The 21910-nt window shown below is 33.6% G+C and overlaps 4 protein-coding genes across 4 annotated transcripts; 2 read left to right on the forward strand and 2 right to left on the reverse strand.

Annotated features, from left to right (window-relative positions):
* Positions 1–1874: 1874 nt before the first annotated feature.
* On the forward strand, positions 1875–7261 carry HELRODRAFT_174301 (hypothetical protein; the record flags this gene model as incomplete). The annotated part of the gene is made up of 5 exons (XM_009020830.1): positions 1875–2150; positions 2616–2766; positions 3512–3923; positions 4578–4671; positions 7136–7261. The coding sequence occupies 5 exons, from the start codon at positions 1875–1877 to the stop codon at positions 7259–7261; spliced, it is 1059 nt and encodes a 352-aa protein (XP_009019078.1).
* A 4279-nt stretch (positions 7262–11540) lies between these two features.
* HELRODRAFT_81170 (hypothetical protein) lies at positions 11541–11741 on the reverse strand (the record flags this gene model as incomplete). The annotated part of the gene is made up of 1 exon (XM_009020831.1): positions 11541–11741. A coding segment is annotated over one exon (201 nt), but the record flags the coding sequence as incomplete, so codon positions are not given.
* Positions 11742–14173: 2432 nt separating this feature from the next.
* Positions 14174–14575, forward strand: HELRODRAFT_174302 (hypothetical protein; the record flags this gene model as incomplete). Its single annotated transcript, XM_009020832.1, has 1 exon — positions 14174–14575. One exon carries the CDS (start codon positions 14174–14176, stop codon positions 14573–14575), a length of 402 nt encoding a protein of 133 aa, XP_009019080.1.
* Positions 14576–17000: 2425 nt separating this feature from the next.
* On the reverse strand, positions 17001–21194 carry HELRODRAFT_174303 (hypothetical protein; the record flags this gene model as incomplete). Its single annotated transcript, XM_009020833.1, has 3 exons — positions 17001–17056; positions 17877–18098; positions 20597–21194. 3 exons carry the CDS (start codon positions 21192–21194, stop codon positions 17001–17003), a joined length of 876 nt encoding a protein of 291 aa, XP_009019081.1.
* Positions 21195–21910: the final 716 nt, after the last annotated feature.

Below are 21910 nucleotides of genomic sequence, written 5' to 3' on the forward strand. Positions count from 1 at the left end.
CGGGGTATACGTCTGTTGGAACACTCTCTGAAAATTGTCGAGAAAATCATTGAAAAGATTAACATGGCACATCACAATCGGAAATTATCAAAGTTCATTAATTACGACAGACATGTTTGTTTAATTTTTGCCAATCACATATATATATATATACACATATACATTTAATTGGCGCTATAAAAGTTTCCTAATGATTGATTGATTGATTCCCCGCTAAGAAACCAACAATTGACACATATATAACTTACGTTTAAGCCCATTATTTATATATAAATATATATTATATATATACATATATATAGTGATTCTGCGTTTAAATTTGTATATATATATATATATATATCAATAAATCAATCAATCAATAGGAAACTTATATAGCGCCAATTAAATGTATATGTACATATATATAGTGTCAGAATTATGAAATAATACTGACTAAAAATACTGCAAAATTTTCAACGCGAAATTTATTCACTCGATAGGGGGCATGGTGCAAGTTAATTTACTCGATAGGTGACGACGATTTTTGTTTGTTTTGCAATTTAGATGACGTCATAAATTATTACAAATTATTTTAAAATTTAATTAGTACTTTTTCTGATTAATTGGACATACCTTGAAAATTTTTATGTTTTTTAAAACACCCGAAACAAAATCTAATTTTGCTTTGATAAGGAAGGGTGTGAAAAGACTGAAAGACCGGGTTGACTAGTGAGGCAGCTTCGAATAATCGGTGCCTATTCTGATCCCTAAGAGACTTAATACGTGATTCTATGCTCATTCGCATAGTTTCAGAAACGTCTTAAGTTCTCAAAAAGAGTCAGCCTTGGGTTCACCAGTTAGGCAGCTTCGAGTAATCAGTGCCTATTCTGGTATCTAAGAGACTTAATGCGTGATTCTATGCTCATTGGCATAGTTTCCAACGTCTTAAGTTCTCAAAAGTGGATTTGGTACGAGACTCTATGCTCATTGGCATAGTTTCGCACGCGTACTAAAGTCACACAATTTGTTTCCAGTGTTGTTCCGACTCTTGTTGTTTTGTGTTGGTCGTGCGAAAGCCGATCAGACTCGACGGCCCAGTGAAAACAGGCCAGGGTTGTGCGAAAGCCGATCAGACTTGACGGCCCAGTGAAAACAGGCCAGGGTTGTGCGAAAGCCGACCGACTGACAGACAGGCCCAGTGAAAACAGGCCTTGGGTTCTGTGAAAACCAATCCGCCTCCTTCTTTTCTTTCTTGTGCTATTTGTCGACCTAGGCTTCTTTGCTGGATTCTATACTCATTGGTATAGTTTCACACGCAGCTTGCAATTTCCATAGGCTCCGATTTTTGTAATTTTTCCACATTCATTTCATTTATTTCTTGGAGTTGTATCGACATCACTATCGGTTACACACGTCGAGGTTGTACGATTAAACGGCAAGAAACATATCCCAAGTCGAAGACCCAACAAGAAGAAGTTCTAATTCCTGTATTCCAGTTTGTTCATTGACATTTACATTATTATAGAGTTCATTAGTTCAATTCATTTTTATTTACTTCCGTCGATTAATAAAATTGTTATCGAATATTTTTCTTTACGCGTTCGTGTGTTACTCAGTAAAATCATATAATTCGAAAAAGCCCAGTGCCACACAGGACTGGTCGAACTCACGTTAAAAATATACACAAAAATTATTGTCGGACCATAAAAAAATTCCCTGAGAAAGATAGAGGAGGAGATTATCTCACACCACCAGTTGTTTTAATAGTTTTCATTTATAAATTTTCCGACAATTAGCGCCCAACGTGGGGCTTAGTCATAATTTGAAAATCTCCTTATCTTTTATTTTAAAATTTCCGACAATATATATGTGATTGGCGAAAAGTAAACAAAATGTCTGTCGTAATTAATGAAGTTTTGTACTTCTTAATTAATAAATTTGATTTGCTGGACAAAGAAAGTTTCATTTATAATGTTCCTGAATTTTACACACTCGAAGATATTTCTGGTGCTGTTAAATTGTTAAAAAATGATTATGAAGCTGTTAAAGATGAAATCTGTGAAAAATTCACAACGCAGGATACTAAGAAAAAAGATAAATTACTGTGTTGTATTTCTATTTTGAAGTGTCTTAAAACTCATGGCTTAATGGATAAATGTCCCGTATATGTTAGTTGAGATTTAAAGAAAATTCCTTGCTTAGAAAATGTTATAAAGGTAAAGTTTGAGAGTTCTGAAAATTTACCAACATCTCGTTATCAATGATAAAAGTGAAGCATTTGCGTGGTCAATGACAAATAAAATACTATAGCGACCAATAGTAATGTAGGTCGTCTGAAGTAAACGTTGATAAGAAAATTAATTCTGCACTCCCCCGAGGTTCTAACTGGGCGGATGATGTACCTTTAGAAACGCAAATAAAAGGTCAAGATGGTTTCAAATTGGTCGAGCACAGAAAGAAGCCTGTTGATTCACCTTCACATAATAAGTCGAATGTGAAAAATTTGGTTGGGCGTAAACTGCCTCAGAACTCGAAAATTGCAGCTAGTAGATTAATGACTAGTAGAAAATTCTATCATATCAGCAACGTTGCTAGATAAACTAGTGACTTGATTGAACATTTGTGATTCATAGGAGTGGAGGCCATTTCCTGCCATCCAGCGTTCAAAAAGTCCGTTGAACCCAATCCTAAAATACGAATCAGTCCAAATCCTTCAGGTTATGCGTCAACAGCAAATTTACCGACATAGTAAAAAACATCGACTAATGGCCAATTCAGGTCAAGGTACGGGAATAGATTTTCCCACAAAGGCCTCAGTCAAACGGTCCAAACACCGCAGTTTACAAATGGCTAGTGATATAGATCGTGATGTGAATTATTATGGTAAAACGATAAATTCTTGCAATTATTTTAATGTTGATAATGTTGAAAATTCATTTTCTTCTAATGTCAACGATTATAGTATTTTGCATTTTAATACTAAAAGTGTTTTAAACAAATTAGCTGAAATTGACCTCTTTTTACATCAATGTGACATTAAATTTATGATTATCGCTATTACTGAAACGTAGTTAAATAATGATAAGGCTCCTTTAGTGGCAATTCCAAATTATAATTTCTTTTACAATAACCGAATTACTCAGCGAGGTGGTGGGGTTGGTTTATTTGTGCACCAAGATCTTGCTCTTCTATAGCTTGTTGATTTACGATCCTCATCGCAGGGTTATGAATCCATGGCAATTGAAATTTAAGTAAAAGACAATCAAAAAGTCATAATTATTGTTTTTTCCATTTGTTGTTACAGACCAACTTTCTAATGCCTTAAGAATGAATAAGGCTTTACGTCAAAGAAAGATCTATATTGTAGATGATTTTAATATTAACTTAATTTGGTCTGACAATAATAATTCTATTTCCTATTTTGCTAATACCTTATATTCATTGCATTATCGTCCGTTGATTTCTAAAGACACCAGAATTACCGACCATAGTTCGTCTCTCATTGACAACATATATACAAACAATCTAGTATCTCATGTCTCTAGAATCATTTTCAGTGATATATCGGGTCACCTACATATATTTACAATAGCTGAAGAAAAAGTATCAGATGTTGAGGTTGAGGTGGTAGATAAGTTATATTTTTCTAGGCGAAACCTGGAAAAGGTTAATAACCAGATGTTAGCCCTTGATTGGTCGGCTGTCTTTGCTTCAGCTGACGTCAATATTGCTGTTAACATATTTCTGAAATATGTTACCTCTACCATTTCTAAATTCTGTCTTAAAACTCAAGTCACTAAGAAAAAATTCAAAAAACCATGGTTCACAAATGAGCTACTGAAATTGCCTAAACTTAAAAATAATCTTCACAAGGAATTTTTAAAAAATCCAACTGATTTTAATAAGCAATTCTTTATTATCAAGAGCCGATTTGCTAACGGGTTGATATAAATTATTAGAGACATTAGATCGAAGTTGGTGTCCATCGTTCTGACGAGTGCGCAAGATTGTAAAGATATGGCGGTTGCTGATTGTGTATCACCTGGTACGCAATAACCATAATTTGAAGATGATTTGCTAATGAATTGGCAACTAGTGCAAAAACTTGATGTTATATGAGATATGTCAAGAACAAGTTTAGCAAGTCTATTTTGTACTCTTTGAAGAGAAGAGATAAGGTAGAGACTTACAAAAAAAAGGACCAGTAAAAGCAGATGCAGATTTAGCATATGAGTGTTAAACACGAGTTAAGACATCAAAAACAAAACAAATTGAACATACAAAGTGATTTTTATACAAGCAAGAATAAATTTTTACAGTGACAAAAAACGGTTTTTACACTTACAACTTGGATTAAGCTACAAAATTTAGTTTGACACGTGAAATTTATTTCATATATAAAGAGTGTTACCAAAAATTTTAGGCATGATTTTTTCTTGCTGTGTCCTTTTACAACTGTCAGTTTTCAACTTTTTTCTGATAATTTCATGCTGAAATCATGACATAATATTTTCATTTAAATATACTTTAAATATATTAAATATTTAAAAATACTAAAAAAATTTGTTTTTTTTTTTAAATTTTCAAAACCACAGTAGGTTGACTATCATACTATTCTGCGTTGCATTCTTTTTTGCAAATATTCCAAATCTCAAATCAGTCATAAATGAAAACAAATTTAACAATAACGTTAGACCCGGGTAACTTTTCGCATGTTCCCAGTGACCAAATCATCTCAACCCAATACTTTTGACCATTAAAGTACAAATTTAACAATAACGTTAGACCCGGGTAACTTTTCGCATGTTTCCAGTGACCAAATCATCTCAACCTAATACTTTTGACCATTAAAATTTCCACAATCTTTTTATTTCTAAATCAAAGTTCATAGAAATTCCCTTTATTTTTTAAAGTAATCTTAACAAGAAACTTAACATTACCATGCATAACAACTTGACAAAAAAATTCAACTCACTTCTCAAAATAGCTTATTTAAAAACTATATTATCTTTAAATAAGATGGCCCACTGGACCAGGAGGTGGCCTGGTTTTATTAACAAAAACTTTTTTTAAACAGAAAAGTCAAAATAGGTTGCACAAAAATAATTCCATTTTCATCATGTCATCAATTTTTGAATTTCTGTGGCTCAACTTTAAAAGAAAATAAATACTTTGCTGTTTTACATCATAGAAAAAAGCTCATATTGAACTTTAGTATGCTAGCCTAAGTAATACATCAAAATTTTTCAAAATACCGCTTTCACAGAGCAATAAAATAACATAAAACTACATAAATGATAAAAATTATCTTTGAAAAACAATCAATCAATATATCAATCTTCGTTTTGCGTCCAGAGACCAGGTTCCCCGAGGTAAGACGTTTTCTTTGCCATCAATTTTTTGCGCCAAATTAAACGATCATTTGTATCCATTTCATTTAAATTTAGAGCTTTCATGTCTTGCTTGATTGTTCGCGACCAGGACTTCTTTGGACGACCATTGGGACGTGTGCCGTATACTTCAACATCTGCAAGAGAACTTATGGCACTGTTTCCACTTCGTTTGACATGACCAAACCACCGCAGACGGTGTTGCCGGCATTCGTCCTTTATATCATTTAAACCAGCACGAGGCAGGATTTCAGTAGATTTGATGTAATTTGTTGCATCCATCGGAGCATTTTCATGTCGGTTCGTTGAAGTTGTTGTTCCAGTTTGGTTGTCATTGGCCATGTTTCTGAACAATATAACAACACCGGATGTATCACAGAGTTATAAAGTCTTAATCGTAGTAGTAGTGGGATGTCACGCCGCCACAAGTCGAACAAGATATTCTGGAATGAGTTGTCGACGTAGACTCCACCTGATTGCTTCACGGGGAACTCGATCAATAGCTTTTTCAAAGTCTACAAAAATGTGTGATAGTTGTTGATGCTTTGCGAGGTATTTTTCTTGCAGTTGCCAAAGGATGTGAATTGCATCAATTGTTGGTTTCCCCGCTAGGAAATCAAATTAATAATTTTCGATTGTGATGCAAGACGTTAATCTTCTCTCATTGATTATCTCGACAATTTTCAGGGAGTGTTCTAACAGACGTATACCCCGATATGATGAACAGTTCAATGGATCACCTTTGCATTTGTATAGCGGAACTGTCATGCTATAGTTCCATTCAGTCGGCATTGAGCATTTTCTCCACACTTCAAGGCAAAGTTGTTGCAACGTTTGGATACCTGCAGTACCAGATGCTTTGATAATGTCATTTGTGAGTCCAGAGGGCCCTGCTGCCTTTCCATCCTTCATAGCTTTCAGAGCTTCTATAAGTTCCACTACAGTGATGTCTGGAATCGGTCCTTCGATGGGTGGTGCGTCAAATTTTACATAAATGGGATTTGTTTCATTTAACAAACGGTTGAAGTATTCTCTCCACTGTAGCTTGATCTCATCTTGTTCAAAAACCATCTCATTTTTGCCGTTTTTGATACAGAGGCACCAACTATGTCTTTTTTGGTACGTTTTGCTTGTTTTGCTATACGATATAGAGATTTCATTTGTTCACCTTTTTTGCACTGATCTGTCCGGGTCAGTGCGACTTGATGTCACGCATAGTTGTTCTCACGGAAAATTTTATGGTCATCAACAGACTTTGATTTTTGCCATTGCCTGTATGCAACTTTCTTTTCAGGAATTGAATTTTGTACACTGTTCTTCCACCACCAAGTGTCCCGTTCATGCTGACCATTTGTACCAGTTTTCCCACAAACTGTAGTTGCAGCGTTTATCAAAACGGTTTTGTATGTACTCCAATCTGTACTGGCTTGCGATTGGTGGTCTAACTGTATGGCGACAATCTGTTGAAATTTTTCTCGATGAATAATGCATTTCAGCTTCCACGTTTTGATTCTCCGAGGCATTTGTTTAGACTTATGTTTTGACAGTTCGACAACCAGGTCTGCCACAAGAATTCTAAGTTGGGCGACACATGATTTGCCAGGTATAACTTTGACGTTTTGAATAGCCTTCGATGTTGTTGCTTGACAGCGAAGAAATGAATTTGCGTGGCTGATGGTCCACTTTTGTATGTTATGAGATGTTCCAACCTCTTTCTAAAATATCTTCAGTAAACACAACTCATGACTTTCACCAAACTCAAGGATTCGGTTGCTATCTTCATACAGTTCTCCATAGCCAAAACCGCCATGTACATTGTCAAAACCATCTGTTTTTTCTCTAACGAGGCCATTGACATCGCCTCCAATCAAGAATGTTTCACATTTTAGTATTATTGAGATGGTGTCAGTGAACGCAGCTCAGAAGTCATTTTTCATCTCTTCTGATTCGCCTGTCTGTGGTGCGTATGAAAAAATAATCATTGTTTGCTTTTCTATGCAAAGCTTGATCCACATGAGACGTGAATTAATCCTTTAAATATCCAGCACTTCTTGGGCTAGCGGTTCTCTGACAAAAATTCAAACACCATTTTTGGCCGTCTTTTTGACCATTGTAGAATAGTTTATTTTTTTCTTTGTCTGAGTTTACATGACAGACAGCATTCAATTTCTATCGGGTTTCCTGAAGGCAGCAGATGTCAATCCTTCTACGCTCGAGCATTTCTGCGATTTCTATACTGCGGCAGGTCAGTGATTCAACATTGAGCGTTCCAAATCTAAGTACCATAGAGAGGCCATTCTGAATTTTTCTGCAACATCCCTTTGCTATTGCATACTTCCCAGGGATTCTTGGCACCACTTAACCACTTAAGGCCTGCTGGGGACTAGGGGCCGTTGTTTTTCTTTGTGATGGCATAGGAGTAATTTAGGGAAAAATTTTACATCCGGACACTCATCCTGACGACAACCACCAGTTATAAGCAGTGGGCCTAGCCTTTTGCTCAAAGCACGCAAGGCAGCGTGGATGCAGTTTTATGTCATGCCCAGGACCAAATTTTTTTTGTTTTTTGAAAAACAAAAAGAATTAAGTAATAATGGATTTGAAGGCGGATGATTATGTGTCTGAATGTTTTATTGTATTCTAACTATATTTTGATATAAAGATAGGACAAGATTGTCAAAAAACGTGGTGAGATGGAGAAAGAGGTAACCATTGGAACATTCGCCCGATGAGACTTTCGAGTGATAATTCAAAATAATACTTTGAGTGTATGATTCGATCGTTGGAATGCTTTCTGTAACAATAATTTTTTCAATTCAGAGTTTCATGTTTGGTTACCACCAAAAACACACAGACAAACACGCTTGCAATGATATATATATATGTTTGCATTTTTGCTATATATATATATATATATATTTATATATATAATATGTGTGTGTGTAGTGATTTATAGGTGTTTATCAACTTGCATTCGAATTTTTCAATTTGTCACTGTAAATTTTATCGACAAGATTAAGTTTTTTAAAATTGAAGCTTTATTTTTATTAACAAACATTTTATCAAAATTCTTGAAATATATACAAATAAATTCGAAAAAGATACATGGAATTGTAATGAAAAATTTTAACAACGAAATTTTTTTAAATTGTTTAAACGATAGTTGTCAAGGCGACAAACATGTGAGGCGCGAAATTAATTGAATTATCATTATTGTTATTATTATTGTTATGATTATTGTTTTTAATATTAATAGTCTTTATTATTATTATTTTTTACAAAAACTACAAAACGCTATATATATATATATATATATATATATATATATATATATATATATATATATATATATATATTCAGCGTTAGTTTGTTTTTAAAGTGAATATTTAGTTCTACAATTCACTTTAAACAAACAAGGAATCAATAAAGAGGTATATATATAAATATATTTGAGCATCTGAGCACAACCACAACTTAACAATTTGAACACCGAAGATGGTATAGGAATACCGAAAAAAGCTTTTCTGTTCTACCATGCTTAAAATAAACAAAAAAAATTTGGTTTTGAACTAAAGAAACTTGAAAATGATTTACGATCAACCGTTAGAAAAGTCTAAAAGTTAAATATATATATATGTGCAAACATCACTGAAGATAAATGCCCATTTTGCATTAATGGCTTTCTTTATTAAACACTCAACACATTTGAGCTTATTGAATTCATATTTATTTAAAACATTAGGCATGGTCTCGGAGCTAAAAAATAAACCTATACGTTCTGTTCTGATGTATGGTGCAGAGACGTGGCCGATGATATATATATATATATATATATATATATATATATATATATATATATATATATTATTAAATATATTTATATATTATTAGATTATTTATATATAAAGCGCCCTTTATTATTCTCAAAGGCGCTAACAATGTAAAAGTTGATTAAATGCGCTAATGCAAAAGTTGATTGAATGTTTCACTTCAATCAAATCATATCATGAAAAGTTTGACTGAAAAGATGGTTCTTTAGCTTTCTTCGAAATTCAATAATTGACAACCCACGATTTCGCAAGTCAACTGGCAAACTGTTCCAAATCTTCGGTCCCATAACAGCAAAATCTCTGCAACCAACAGCAAGCTGAGTTTGACGAATTGTTAACAAATCTAAATCGTTTGACCGTAACTTCTGACACTGTAACGGTGCATTTCTTGGAACAATTCTATCCATTAAATATTTCGGCGCTAATCCATTAATGCTTTTGTACACCAGTAGGGCAATTTTAAAAATAATTGTTTGTATATATATATATATATATATATATATTTTAACTGTAAACTGTATCGGATATGGTCTAAATCCTAATTTCACAAGATTATCTAGAACCAACCGACGAAATATGACTAAGGAAGAAAAAATTGAACAACTCACCAACAAACGAAATTTAATGTTTGAAATTCAATCTAAATACTGTATCGAATATGGTCTAAATTTTAATATATATATATATATATATATATATATATATATATATATGTATATATATGTATATATATATATATATATATATATATATATATTTTGGTAATAGACCATAATTTTTACAATATTCTATAAATTTTACCGAATGTTTGGCGTTAATATGTTTGTAGTTCGTTTTTTTTTAATTTTTCTCACTAAAGTTTTTTGGTGAACGTTGTCAAAATGAACATAGATGGAAATTAGGTGTCAGGTTTCTTTATTGGCTGGTCATCTTCTTTGGTCTCCTTTTTTTCATCGATAGCATCATATTCTTCTTTGTCACTATTTACAATGCTAGTTTTTATTACTTCTTTGTTTTCGTTGTTGGTTAAGCGCCGAGTTGGAACGATGAAGAAACAAACATCAAACCGATGATAAATGCCCATTTTGCATTAATGGCTTTCTTTATTAAACACTCAACACATTTGAGCTTATTGAATTCATATTTATTTAAAACATTAGGCATGGTGAGCTATACAACAAACCTATACGTTCTGTTCTGATGTATGGTGCAGAGACGTGGCCGATAACAACAAAACCCTTCACCGAACTGACATGAAAATGATTCGATGGATACAGCGTGTTGACCATATCCATACAACCGAGATCCTGAACAGATCTGGACTGTACACGTTGAAGGATGCATGTTGTCGTCATCGCCTACGATGGTTTGGCCATGTGAAGCGAGGCGAAAACGATACAAAAATTTCTGTTACTAAACACCAGGTGCCTGGCACCGCCCAAGAGGTCGCCCAAAGAAGTCCTGGACGCAGACCATACAGGAAGACTTGAGGGCACTTGGTCTGAAGAAGACAGACGCAATGGATAGATTGGCTTGGAGACAGAAGCTGATGTATGGAATAAACTAGCGTCATTCCCTTCAAACATTTCAACATGATTGTTTATATCTTGAGCATAATTCTCTTTTCGACCGTCAACCTGTGCAGTTCTCTAAATGTCGGGGTAACATGGTCATATTTTTTTGCACCATCTTTGCTGCCCGACTGTGAATTGACTGAAGAACGGATAACGATTTTACTGGCAAACCATAAAATAGGCTGTTGCAGTAATTTAATTTATAATGGATAAACGAATGCACTAAACTTTGAATAATATCTTTGGTTAAACTTCTACGGATAATTTTCGCAGTTGTAGGGTTGTAGGGTTCCAGATAAAAACTTGATATTGATATGATAACCAAATTAAAATTTAATCTAGATAGCTGTTGCCAAGTTCCAATCAAAAAAAGCTGCTTCTTGCTTTGATTTAGTTTGAGACGATTATTTGCCATACATTTCTCGCTCGACCAAACATTTAACAAAACGATCAACTGCAAAATGAAATTTTCTATACGATTCTGTATCAATTAACAGGATTCATCTGCAAATGCATAACTCTCCAATCATCAAATATTTCAGAGATATACAGAATAAACAAGATTGGTTCAAGAACCGAGCCCTGTGGAATACCAAATCCTATCGTTTGAACTGCAGAAGTTCTATTCTTGTAGATTACCTGCTAAATTCTATCTGTTAAGTACGACCGAAACCATTGTTCGACTATACCAGTTATTCCGAATCTGTGATCAAGACGTTTCTGAAGAATGCAATGGTCGGCGCAGCTAAATGCCGAATTCAAATCTAAGAATTCGAAAAAAGATGGTTTGGTTTCCAGTTATTTATAATTTCATGCAACTTAGACAGCACATGCAACAAAGCAGTTTTGGTAGAGTGATGTCTTTTATAACCTGACTGATATACCGGTAACAAATTGTTTCCATCCAAGTGTTTCTTAAGCTCCTTAGAAACTATTCTCTCGATTAATTTTGACAAGAACGACAAATATGAAACCGGTCTATAGTTATAAAAATTAAAGTTGTACCTGTAATTTGCATTTAATGTTATTAGTGACTTTGTTAATTTTACTGTCTTCTTTACAAATTGATATGGTTTCTTTGTTCGGGCTAATTACTTTGGTATTATGTTTTATTGTGCTAAATACTTTGGTGTTAAACTTTAATGTGCTGATGTTACTTTCTTCACTGTCTTCATCGGTACTATTGGTATTGTTAGTATATTTTATTATTGTCTTTCTTGTCGGGAACATTGTTGAAATCTTTTGTTGTTGGTTTATCAGGGGCTGTTTTATGTCGATGGCTTTGGCTAATTTCAGATGGGAATGGCTGGAATTTTATCATTTTGGTGCTGTTTTCCAGGATTTATCTTGTAATTTCAGTATTATGTGTGTGTTTCAAGTTTTATTTGTTTTATTGAACCTTCCCTTTTGTGCATGGTCAGACGTCTAGTTAGCTAGCTATGTTGTAGTTACTTCAATATATGAAACATTCTTGACGTGCACGTTAAGGAGACATGTAAATTCATATATCAGATGGCTACGTTTTAAATCCGAACCATGTTGAGGAGTGCAGTTGTTGTTCATGTCTTTGCATTCCTATAATAAATAAGTTGATTTTTTTTCAGATGACCAGACCAATATAGAAGTTGGCGAAAAAAAAACCTAGAGCCCATGGCAACTCTGTCCATCTGCTTGTATAGTTTCCCGTGGTGCCTATTTTTACAATAATAACTTTAGCACGTGTTTAGATATTTTAATGGGGTTTGATTGGAGTGGTAATTATTATGTCAATGGTATCTTTGATGGGAACATTGGTAAACAATGATTTTACATCAAAGGAAGCGATAGGATTGGATGGCTGGTTAGTGTTCAAACAACTCATGAATTCTTTGAAAGATTGTAAATTGTAGTCATTAGGGGTGTACGAAGTTAGAATTTTGTTGAGAAGCTTAGCTATAGGATAGGTGGCTGTTGGGATTTGACTTATAATAATTGGACAAAGAGGATAATTGGTTTTGTGGGTTTTAACGTTATCATAGAGGTTTTCACCAACGAGTAAATTGATTTCGTTCAGTTTTGTCTTGAGTTCGGTAGTAGGATCTGATTTTATTTCTTTAAATTTGGTTTTGAACGACCAAAAACTTTAGTTTCATCCATCTTTAAAGTTATTAACAAAATGTTTTTTACAAAATTGGTTAATTTTTTAAATTGTCACAACGTTTTATCACCATTTCAGTATGGTTTCAAACAACGATCGTCAAGTGACCTTGCTGTTCAGCAAATGGTTCACAAAATTCCAATATGAAATTAAGATGATGTACAGTTGGAGTTTTCATTAACTATAAGAAAGCTTTTGACGCAATAAATCATTAGATCTTGTTGATTAAGCCGGACTCATACGGAATCAGAAAAAAGCCTTGAAATGGTTCAAAGTTATTTATCTAATAGACGTCAGTATGCCGTCATTGGTAAGTTCGATCAATTACCTTTTTATTTATTTAGTGTACCTCAGGGTTCGATATTAGGAACTATACTTTTCAATGTTTATAAATGACATTATTGAGCCGGCCACAGTCGCAAAAGTTTTTCTTTATGCTGACGATACGACTCTTCTTTTTAATCAGTCTGACTATAATATAGCAGACTTTTCTAAAGTAATAAATAATGAACAGTCTAAAATATACATTTAGTGTTTATCCAATAAATTAATTTTGAATTTTAGTAAAACTCATATTATGATTTTTGGCCCTAAATTAATTACTAAGAACATTAACTTGAAAGTAAGCATAGATGATATATATATAATGACCAAATTGATTTCATTAGATTTCTAGAGGTGGTTGTTAAATCTGACCTAACTGGGAAAAATCCTGTTACATACATTTCTAATAAAATTTTAAAAACAATGAGCATAACTAATAAATTGATCAAAAATTGTCCTTCTTATGTAACATTAATGCTTTATTATGCTTTGATTTTCCCCGTACTTAATTTAATGTCTTCTCTTTTGGGTTATAGAGCTCTAAGTTACTTAAATCCTCCAATTAAATGTCAAAATTATTACAGTACTTTATAATTTATGAAAGATTGATCATATAATCTTTTTTCTTTCATAAAATATATATTCGTCTACCTTAGATCGATTTAAATATAATAAAAATTTAAATTTTAGACATCGTAGTGAATTTGATTTTCTATTAATAAAAACTAAAGTTTTGTCGCAAGTGTCAGTCCTGGGCATGACATAAAACTGCATCCACGCTGCCTTGCGTGCTTTTGAGCAAAAGACTGGGCCCACCGCTTATAACTGGTGGATGTCGTCAGGATGGGTGTCGGGATGTAAAAACTTTTACATAAAAATTAAATTTATATAAAAAAATAAAAAATAAATTAAATAAATTTGTAAAAAAATTATTCTATGTCATCAAAAACAAAAACAACGGCCCCTAGTCCCCAGCAGGCCTTAAGTGGTCAAGAGGTGCTAAGAATCTCTGGGAAGTATGCAATAATAAAGGGATGTTGCAGAAAAATTCAGAATGGCCCCTCTATGGTACTTAGACTTGGAACGCTCAATGTTGGATCACTGACTGGCCGCAGCATGGAAATCGCAGAAATGCTCGAGCGTAGAAGGATTGACATCTGCTGCCTTCAAGAGACAAGATGGAAATCGAATGGTGTCGGTCATATCAACTCAGAAAAAGAAAAATATAAACTATTCTGGAATGGTCAAAAGATGGCCAAAAATGGTGTTGAAATTGTTGTCAAAGAACCGCTAGCCCAAGGATTAACTCACGTGTCATGTGGATCAAGATTCGCCTAGAAAAGCAAACAATGATTATTTTTTCAGCATACGCACCACAGACAGGCGAATCAGAAGAGATGAAAAATGACTTCTGAGCTGCGTTCTCTGACACCATCTCAACAATACCAAAATGTGAAACAATCCTGATTGAAGAACGATCATATTGGCCACGTTGGAGAGAAAACAGATGGTTTTGACAACATACGTGGCGGTTTTGGCTATTGAGAACTAAACGAAGATGGCAACCGCTTGAGTTTGCAGAAAGTCACGGGTTTTATTTACTGAACATATATATATTTTAGAGAAAGGTTGGAACATCTCATAACATACAAAAGTGGACCATCAGCTACGCAAATTGATTTCATCGCTGTCAAGCAAAAACACCGAAGGCTATTCTAAAATGTCAAAGTTATACCTGGCGAATCACGTGTCGCCCAACATAGACTCATTGTGGCAGACCTGGTTGTTGAACTGTCACAATACAAGTCTAAACAAATACCTCGGAGAATTAAAAGGTGGAAGCAATATTTATCGAAAAAAATTTCAACAGATTGTCGCCACACGGTTAGACCACCAATCGCAAGACAGAACAGATTGGAGTACATACAAAACCGTTTTGATAAACGCTGCAACTACAGTTTGTGGGATTACTGGTACAAAACGTTACATGCACGTTACGTTACAAACGTTACTGGCACATGAACGGGACACTTGGTGGAGGAATGACAGTGTACAAAATGCAATAGCTAAAAAGAAAGCTGCATAAAAACAATGGCAAAAATCAAAGTCTGTTGATGACCATAAAATTTTTCGTGAGATGAACAACTATGCAAAACGTCAAGTCGCACTAGCTCGGACAGATCAGTGCTGAGAGTGGCTCACTAAAAGCAAATGTGAACAAATGAAATCTCTGTATCGTATATCAAAACAAGCAAATCTTACGAAAAAAGACATAGTTGGCGCCTCATGTATCAAAAACGACAAAAATGAGATGGTTCTTGAACAAGATGAGATCAAGCAACAGTGAAGAGAATACTTCAACCGAAACAAATCCCATCAATGTCAATTTGACGATCCACCCATCGAAGGTTCGATTCCAGACATCACTGTAGAGGAGCAACTGAAGCTCTGAAAGCTATAAAGGATGGAAAGGCAGCAGGGCCCTCTGGACTCACAAATGACATTATCAAAGCATCTGGTTCGGCAGGTATCCAAACGTTACTACAACTTCGTCGTGAAGTGTGGAGAAATTGCTCAATGCCGACTGAATGGAATTATAGCATGGCAGTTTTGCTATACAAAGGCAAAGGTGATCCAATGAACTGTTCATCATTTCGGGGTATACGTCTGTTAGAACACTCCCTGAAAATTGTCGAGAAAATCAATGAGAGAAGATTAACGTCGTGCATCACAATCGGAAATTATCAATTTGGTTTTCTAGCGGGGAAATCAACAATTGATGCAATTCACATCTTTCGGCAACTGCATGAAAAGTACCTCGCAATGCATCAATACTTATCACAAATTTTTGTAGACTTTGAAAAAGCATGTGATCAAGTTCCCCGTGAAGCAATCAGGTGGAGTCTACGTCGACAACTCATTCCAGAATATCTTGTTAGACTTGTGATGGAAATGTGTACGAATACTAAGACTCTTGTCAGCACAACGGTTGGAAACACAAATGCATTTGACATCGGCGTTGGAGTTCACTAAAGTTTGATTCTCAGTCCACTGTTATTTATTACTGTGATGGAAAAAATCACAAAACCGATACGCACTGGTGACATTTGTAATCTAATATATGCTGATGATATCGTTTTAACAGCCACGTCTGAGCAGAATGCAGCACAGTTGTTTGAAGACTGGAACACCAGACTCGCCGATCATGGATTCAAAGACAACATCAGCAAAACCAAAGCAGACTAATTTGTTGCATCTATCGGAGCATTTTCATATCGGTTCGGTAAAGTTGTTGTTCCAGTTTGGTTGTCATTGGCCATGTTTCGAAGTGGAAACAGTGCTATAACTTCCTTTGCAGATGTTGAAGTACCTGGCACACGTCCCAAAGGCCATCCGAAGAAGTCCTGGTCAAAAACAATCGAGCACGACATGAAAGCTCTAAATTTAAATGAAATGGATACTACTGATCGTCTAATTTTGCGCAAAAAATTGATGGCAAAGAAAACAACGTCCTACCTTGGGGAACTGGGTCTCTGGACGCTAAACGAAGATTGATTGATTTGTCGCAAGTGTCATGTTTGCTGGCATGCGGTTATGGAATCAACTGCCTTTATAAGCAAGATCTTGTACCAATTACAAACGCCTTAAGTATTTTGTTTTTTCATTGAACACTTTATTACTGTTACTATTCTGTTTATATAGTCATTTATTTAAACATTATAATTCATTTTAATGTTTAATTTTGTTTTTTAATTGTTTTTGTTCAATTTTTCCTGTGTCTCGGGTGGCCATACAGGCTTATATTAAGCTTCTGGTCAACTGAATAAATTGAATAAATAATTAAATAATAATGAATATTTCAAAGTTTTACAATTTTCTTTGTGAACAAAGTGTTCTTATTCTGATTTGTCCCGTCCGTTTATAATATCTTTGTTTGGTTCATTCTCTTGAGTTAGGAAAAAAATTTTTGAGCGAAAAATTTATTGGGCAAATGTTCCATTTATCGGCGTAAACTTTTTCGCACGAATCTTCATCATTCTGGCGAATCATCGTTCGGGCGAAACATTTAAGGTAAAAGCTTCTGTAACCGGAGAAAGAGGTTGATAAAAAGATGAGCTGATAGACTTACTTGTCTTCTTAAAATAAATTAAAAACAGATGTGTGCTCTTAGAAATTTTGTTAAAAGAACTTTGATGATTTGCTTTATATTAATCGAGAAAAACCAAATCATTGTCGTTATAATCATTAAGGGTTAAGAGCACATTATGTTTTAACATATACTGCTAAAAAATTCGTTATAACGCCCAGCTTGACTAAATTTAATTTAATCTAACTAATTCTCTCAAATTAAGGATACCGTTCAAGCTACAAATTTCCATTCTCCAATAACATAACTCCAGGGACGGATCTATAAAACGTAGACGGTGAGGCTAAATATTATGAAAATTTGACAATGGGCCAAAAACTATCGAAATTTTTGCTAAAATTTTACCGAAATTAGGCTGGCAACATTTTTGCTTATTTGCTCACATTTTTGTTGTCCCCTAAATCTACCATCGATCTCATCACTCTACCAGACTATCTATCAGTTCTTCCTAACATGATTAAATTATTGTAATTTTTTATAATTATAAACAACCTACACCAAATAATGGCAGATTTAATTTCTTCTTTATTAGTTTTATATTATCACCAATTTCATCATTGAAATCATTTTTTTGTATATAATCGACGTCAAAGTTTCTTGATGAATTTAATGAAGCGACGTTGTTGTGAAGTTTCCATTTTTCATTTGGCAATGAAATACTACATTCAACTTCAATATTTTGCAACAGCTCTGAAAATAATCCAGCATCTGCATCTGCGGCGTTGTTTATTTAATATAATTAGCAAATACTTATAAAAATAAAGAATATATAATATATATGCAAAAATGAATAAAAATTGAACAATGTCTGTAAAGCCGTGATATTTCTAAACAATATATATATATAAGTTCTATATATAGTTATATATATATATATATATATATAAGTTCTCAAAAGCGCTATCTATAACCAAACAAAGTCAAAAAAGAAAAGAATACAGTCAATGGCGGTAGTAACAAACAAATAATTATTCTCTTAACAACAAAATCAAAGCGAAAATAAGTAAGTTTTAAGTTTCTTTTTAAAATCATCAAGTTTCAAATCTTTAGTTCTAACAGATCTCGGTAAACTGTTCCAAACCATTGGTCCACATACTGCAAAATCTCTTGATGCAATCTGCAGATTGACATCAGGTACAACCAGTAAAATGCCATCATCTGATCTAAGGTTCATACCACTCGTCATTATAGACTTCTCTTTTATTTTATCTATCAAATAACTTGGTAACAAGCCATGTACAGTTTTACATACATATTTTATATTTAATTCTTTTCTTTATAGTAAGCCAATGAAGGCCCTTGAAAATTGGAGTAACATGGTTAAATTTGAGATCTCCAACAATCAATTTGGCTGCTCTATTCTGAATAGATTGAATTGCAAAAATAGACCTATCTGGCAAACCGTAAAACAGGCCATTGCAATAGCCCAATCGTGAATGAACAAATGCATGCACCAAGGTATGAATAGCAGATTTATCTAATGACTAACGGAGTTTATAGAGTTCTCGAATCTGTCCGGAGCATGAATTTGTTATCATCTTTATATAATCATGCATCGATAATCTAGAATCAAGAATGAAACCCAGATTAGTTGTCACTAAATTCTATTTTAACATCTCCTATTTTCACTGAGTCGATATTAAGTTTCATCAGCTGCTGCCATGTACCTATTAGAACAAATTTTGACTTCTGCTGATTTAATCTAAGACCATTGTTTGACATCCAATTATCAATGTTATTTAGGCAAGTTACAAGTTTGTTGATTTCAGATTGCAGTAATTCTGGCTTATTACTAACTATAATCTGAATATCATCATGGCATGGCCTATGGCATGATATTTAAAACCGAAATTATCAATTACTTTAAAAACTTCAGCGGTATACATGATAAAAAGAATAGGCCCAAGCACTGAACCTTGTGGCACTCCTGATGTCAAAACCGTTTCATTAGATAACACATTATTGAAAAATACCTGTTGCTTTCTGTCAAACAGATATGATCTGAACCACCTGATAACAGTACCGGAAATACCGTAATCATGAACCAATTTATCCAAGAGAATCTGATGGTCTACACAATCGAATGCCGCACTCATATCTAAAAACGTGACTAGACCCACATGTTGTTTGTCTAAAACAGCAAACAACTCAGAAAACACACAAAGCAGTGCAGTTTCTGTTGAATGATAGCGGCGATATCCAGATTGGTGAACTGGTAGCAGGTTGTTTACATTCAAATGATTCAAGAGCTGTTTGGCAGCCACTCGTTCAAATATCTTGGAAATGAAACAGATGTTGGAAATTGGTCTATAACTAGACAAATCATTTCGATCCATATTCACTTTCTTTAAAACCGGATAAACCATAGCATGCTTACAACCATTAGGAAATGTGCCACTGTTCAGACTCAGATTTAAGATGCTGGTAAGAAAAACGATGAATAAATCAATATATTTTTTAAAAATATGGGTCGGAAAGACATCTATCATACATGTTTTTGATGGCAAACTGAGTACAATTTTTTTAACGTCAGATTCTGTTAAAAGCATAAAGTCAGGAAAAGAACAATTCCCATTGTACTGAGCTTGACAAATAGTCGGACAATTATACATACTCACATTGGTAAACTGTTTAATTTTATTTACTTTATCATTAAAAAATTTTAAGAATTGAGACAAATCTGAACCAACAATTTCACTCAATGACTGACCAGTGACCTGATTACAAAAAACTTTTTTAATAACATTCCATAGATTTTTAGAAGATTCACTATTATCTGCAACAAGTCTTTTCCAATAACTCTTTCTTTTTTGTGAAAAAAGCCTAGATTTATTTTTCAGAGCTGCTATCCACTCATTTTTACATTTCTCCGTCTGATATTTTCTGTAATTCCTTTCTTTCTTTCGACAAAGTCTTTTGAAAGCTTTGCATTCACTATCATACCATGGAGCAGTAACATCACATCTGACTTCCGCAAAACGAAGTGGAACAACTGCATCAGCCAATTTCTTGAGTTCAGAACATCATATCAAACTCAATATTAATATTATTGCTTTGGCAAGACCTTGATAATGGAGAAATCTGTACATATTTAATGAGATTGCTTTCATTTAGGTATTTCCAGGATCTAACTTGTTTCTTGACTATTTTAGGACGCTTATGAGTTAATGATATATTAGCCTGAATTAAACTATGGTCTGAAAATGTCCCACTGGGAAAAATCTTAATATCCGAAATTTGAAAATCTTGAGAACAAATAATCAGATCAATTTTGATTGTTTTCTTCTCCATAACTTTAACTTTATCAACAAATGATTTGAATTCCTGCCTCTGATCCTTTGTTAAATCATAGTTCAGTCTAACATGTGAAAATTCTTTTAACGACTTGAATTTATATACATTTCTCATTATTGAGTCTCTGAGTAAAACGCAATCTAACTTTATCAAAATGGGTCTAACGACAGTTTCGCATTTCCCTCCCAGTCTCATTATTTTGATTACATATTTTTCAGAAACATCTGTCAAATGCTTTAAAATTTTCAAAACATTGGAACGATCATCATCACTTTCAGCTAAACGAAACATCAATAAATTTGCTTCTCTTTCTTTAACATCACTAGCTTCTTGTAAAGTTTTCTGGATTGATTTGACATCACTTCTAATTACTTCAACATTCAATTTAACTTCCTTGCTGACAATGCTAGAAAATGTTTCTTTTATTTCATTTTTAAAAATTTTAATTTCCTCGCGTAAAACAGTATCAAAACGATCAAGTACATCAAGTTTAGATTGGTTATGGTCAACGACCATTTTTATACTATCAACATCAAGTTTTATTATTCTGTTACAATCATTTATTTCATTTAGTTGAGCAACAAATTCATTTTAAGACGCATCCATTGACTTAGCCAAAGAACTAACATCTTGAGACAAATCAACACAACGTTGATAAAACCATTTTAAAACTTTAACACTTCTCAAAATTTTAAGAATATCATCGTTAGTTTCACATTTATTGTGAACAAAAGTCTTGCAACAAGTGCATGACAACAAATCTTTACTTGGAACTTTTATTGTACATTTCGTACGACAGTAGCGACTACCAGACGACATTATTGAATTTATTATTATAATTAGTTATAATTGTTACTAGCAGGGAAATTCTTATCACGTGACAGCAATTTACAGACAATATTTTATCAAATTTCACTAAAATAGTGAATTTTACAAACTAAATTTGATATCAAATTATTGAAAAATCTAATTATGTTAATCTAACCAAAGAAATATCAATGAATGATTACTTTTAACGACGAAAACACCAAAATTAACTGACGAAACGACAATATCAATCGTCCAAACGACTGTCCAAACACACACACACACACACACACACACACACACACACACACACACACACACACACACACACACACACACACACACACATATATATATATATATAAATATATATATATATATATATATATATATATATGTTGGTAATAGACCANTAATTTTACAAT

The sequence above is a fragment of the Helobdella robusta genome, assembly GCF_000326865.2.
Source record: "Helobdella robusta unplaced genomic scaffold HELROscaffold_29, whole genome shotgun sequence".
NCBI lineage: Eukaryota > Metazoa > Annelida > Clitellata > Rhynchobdellida > Glossiphoniidae > Helobdella > Helobdella robusta.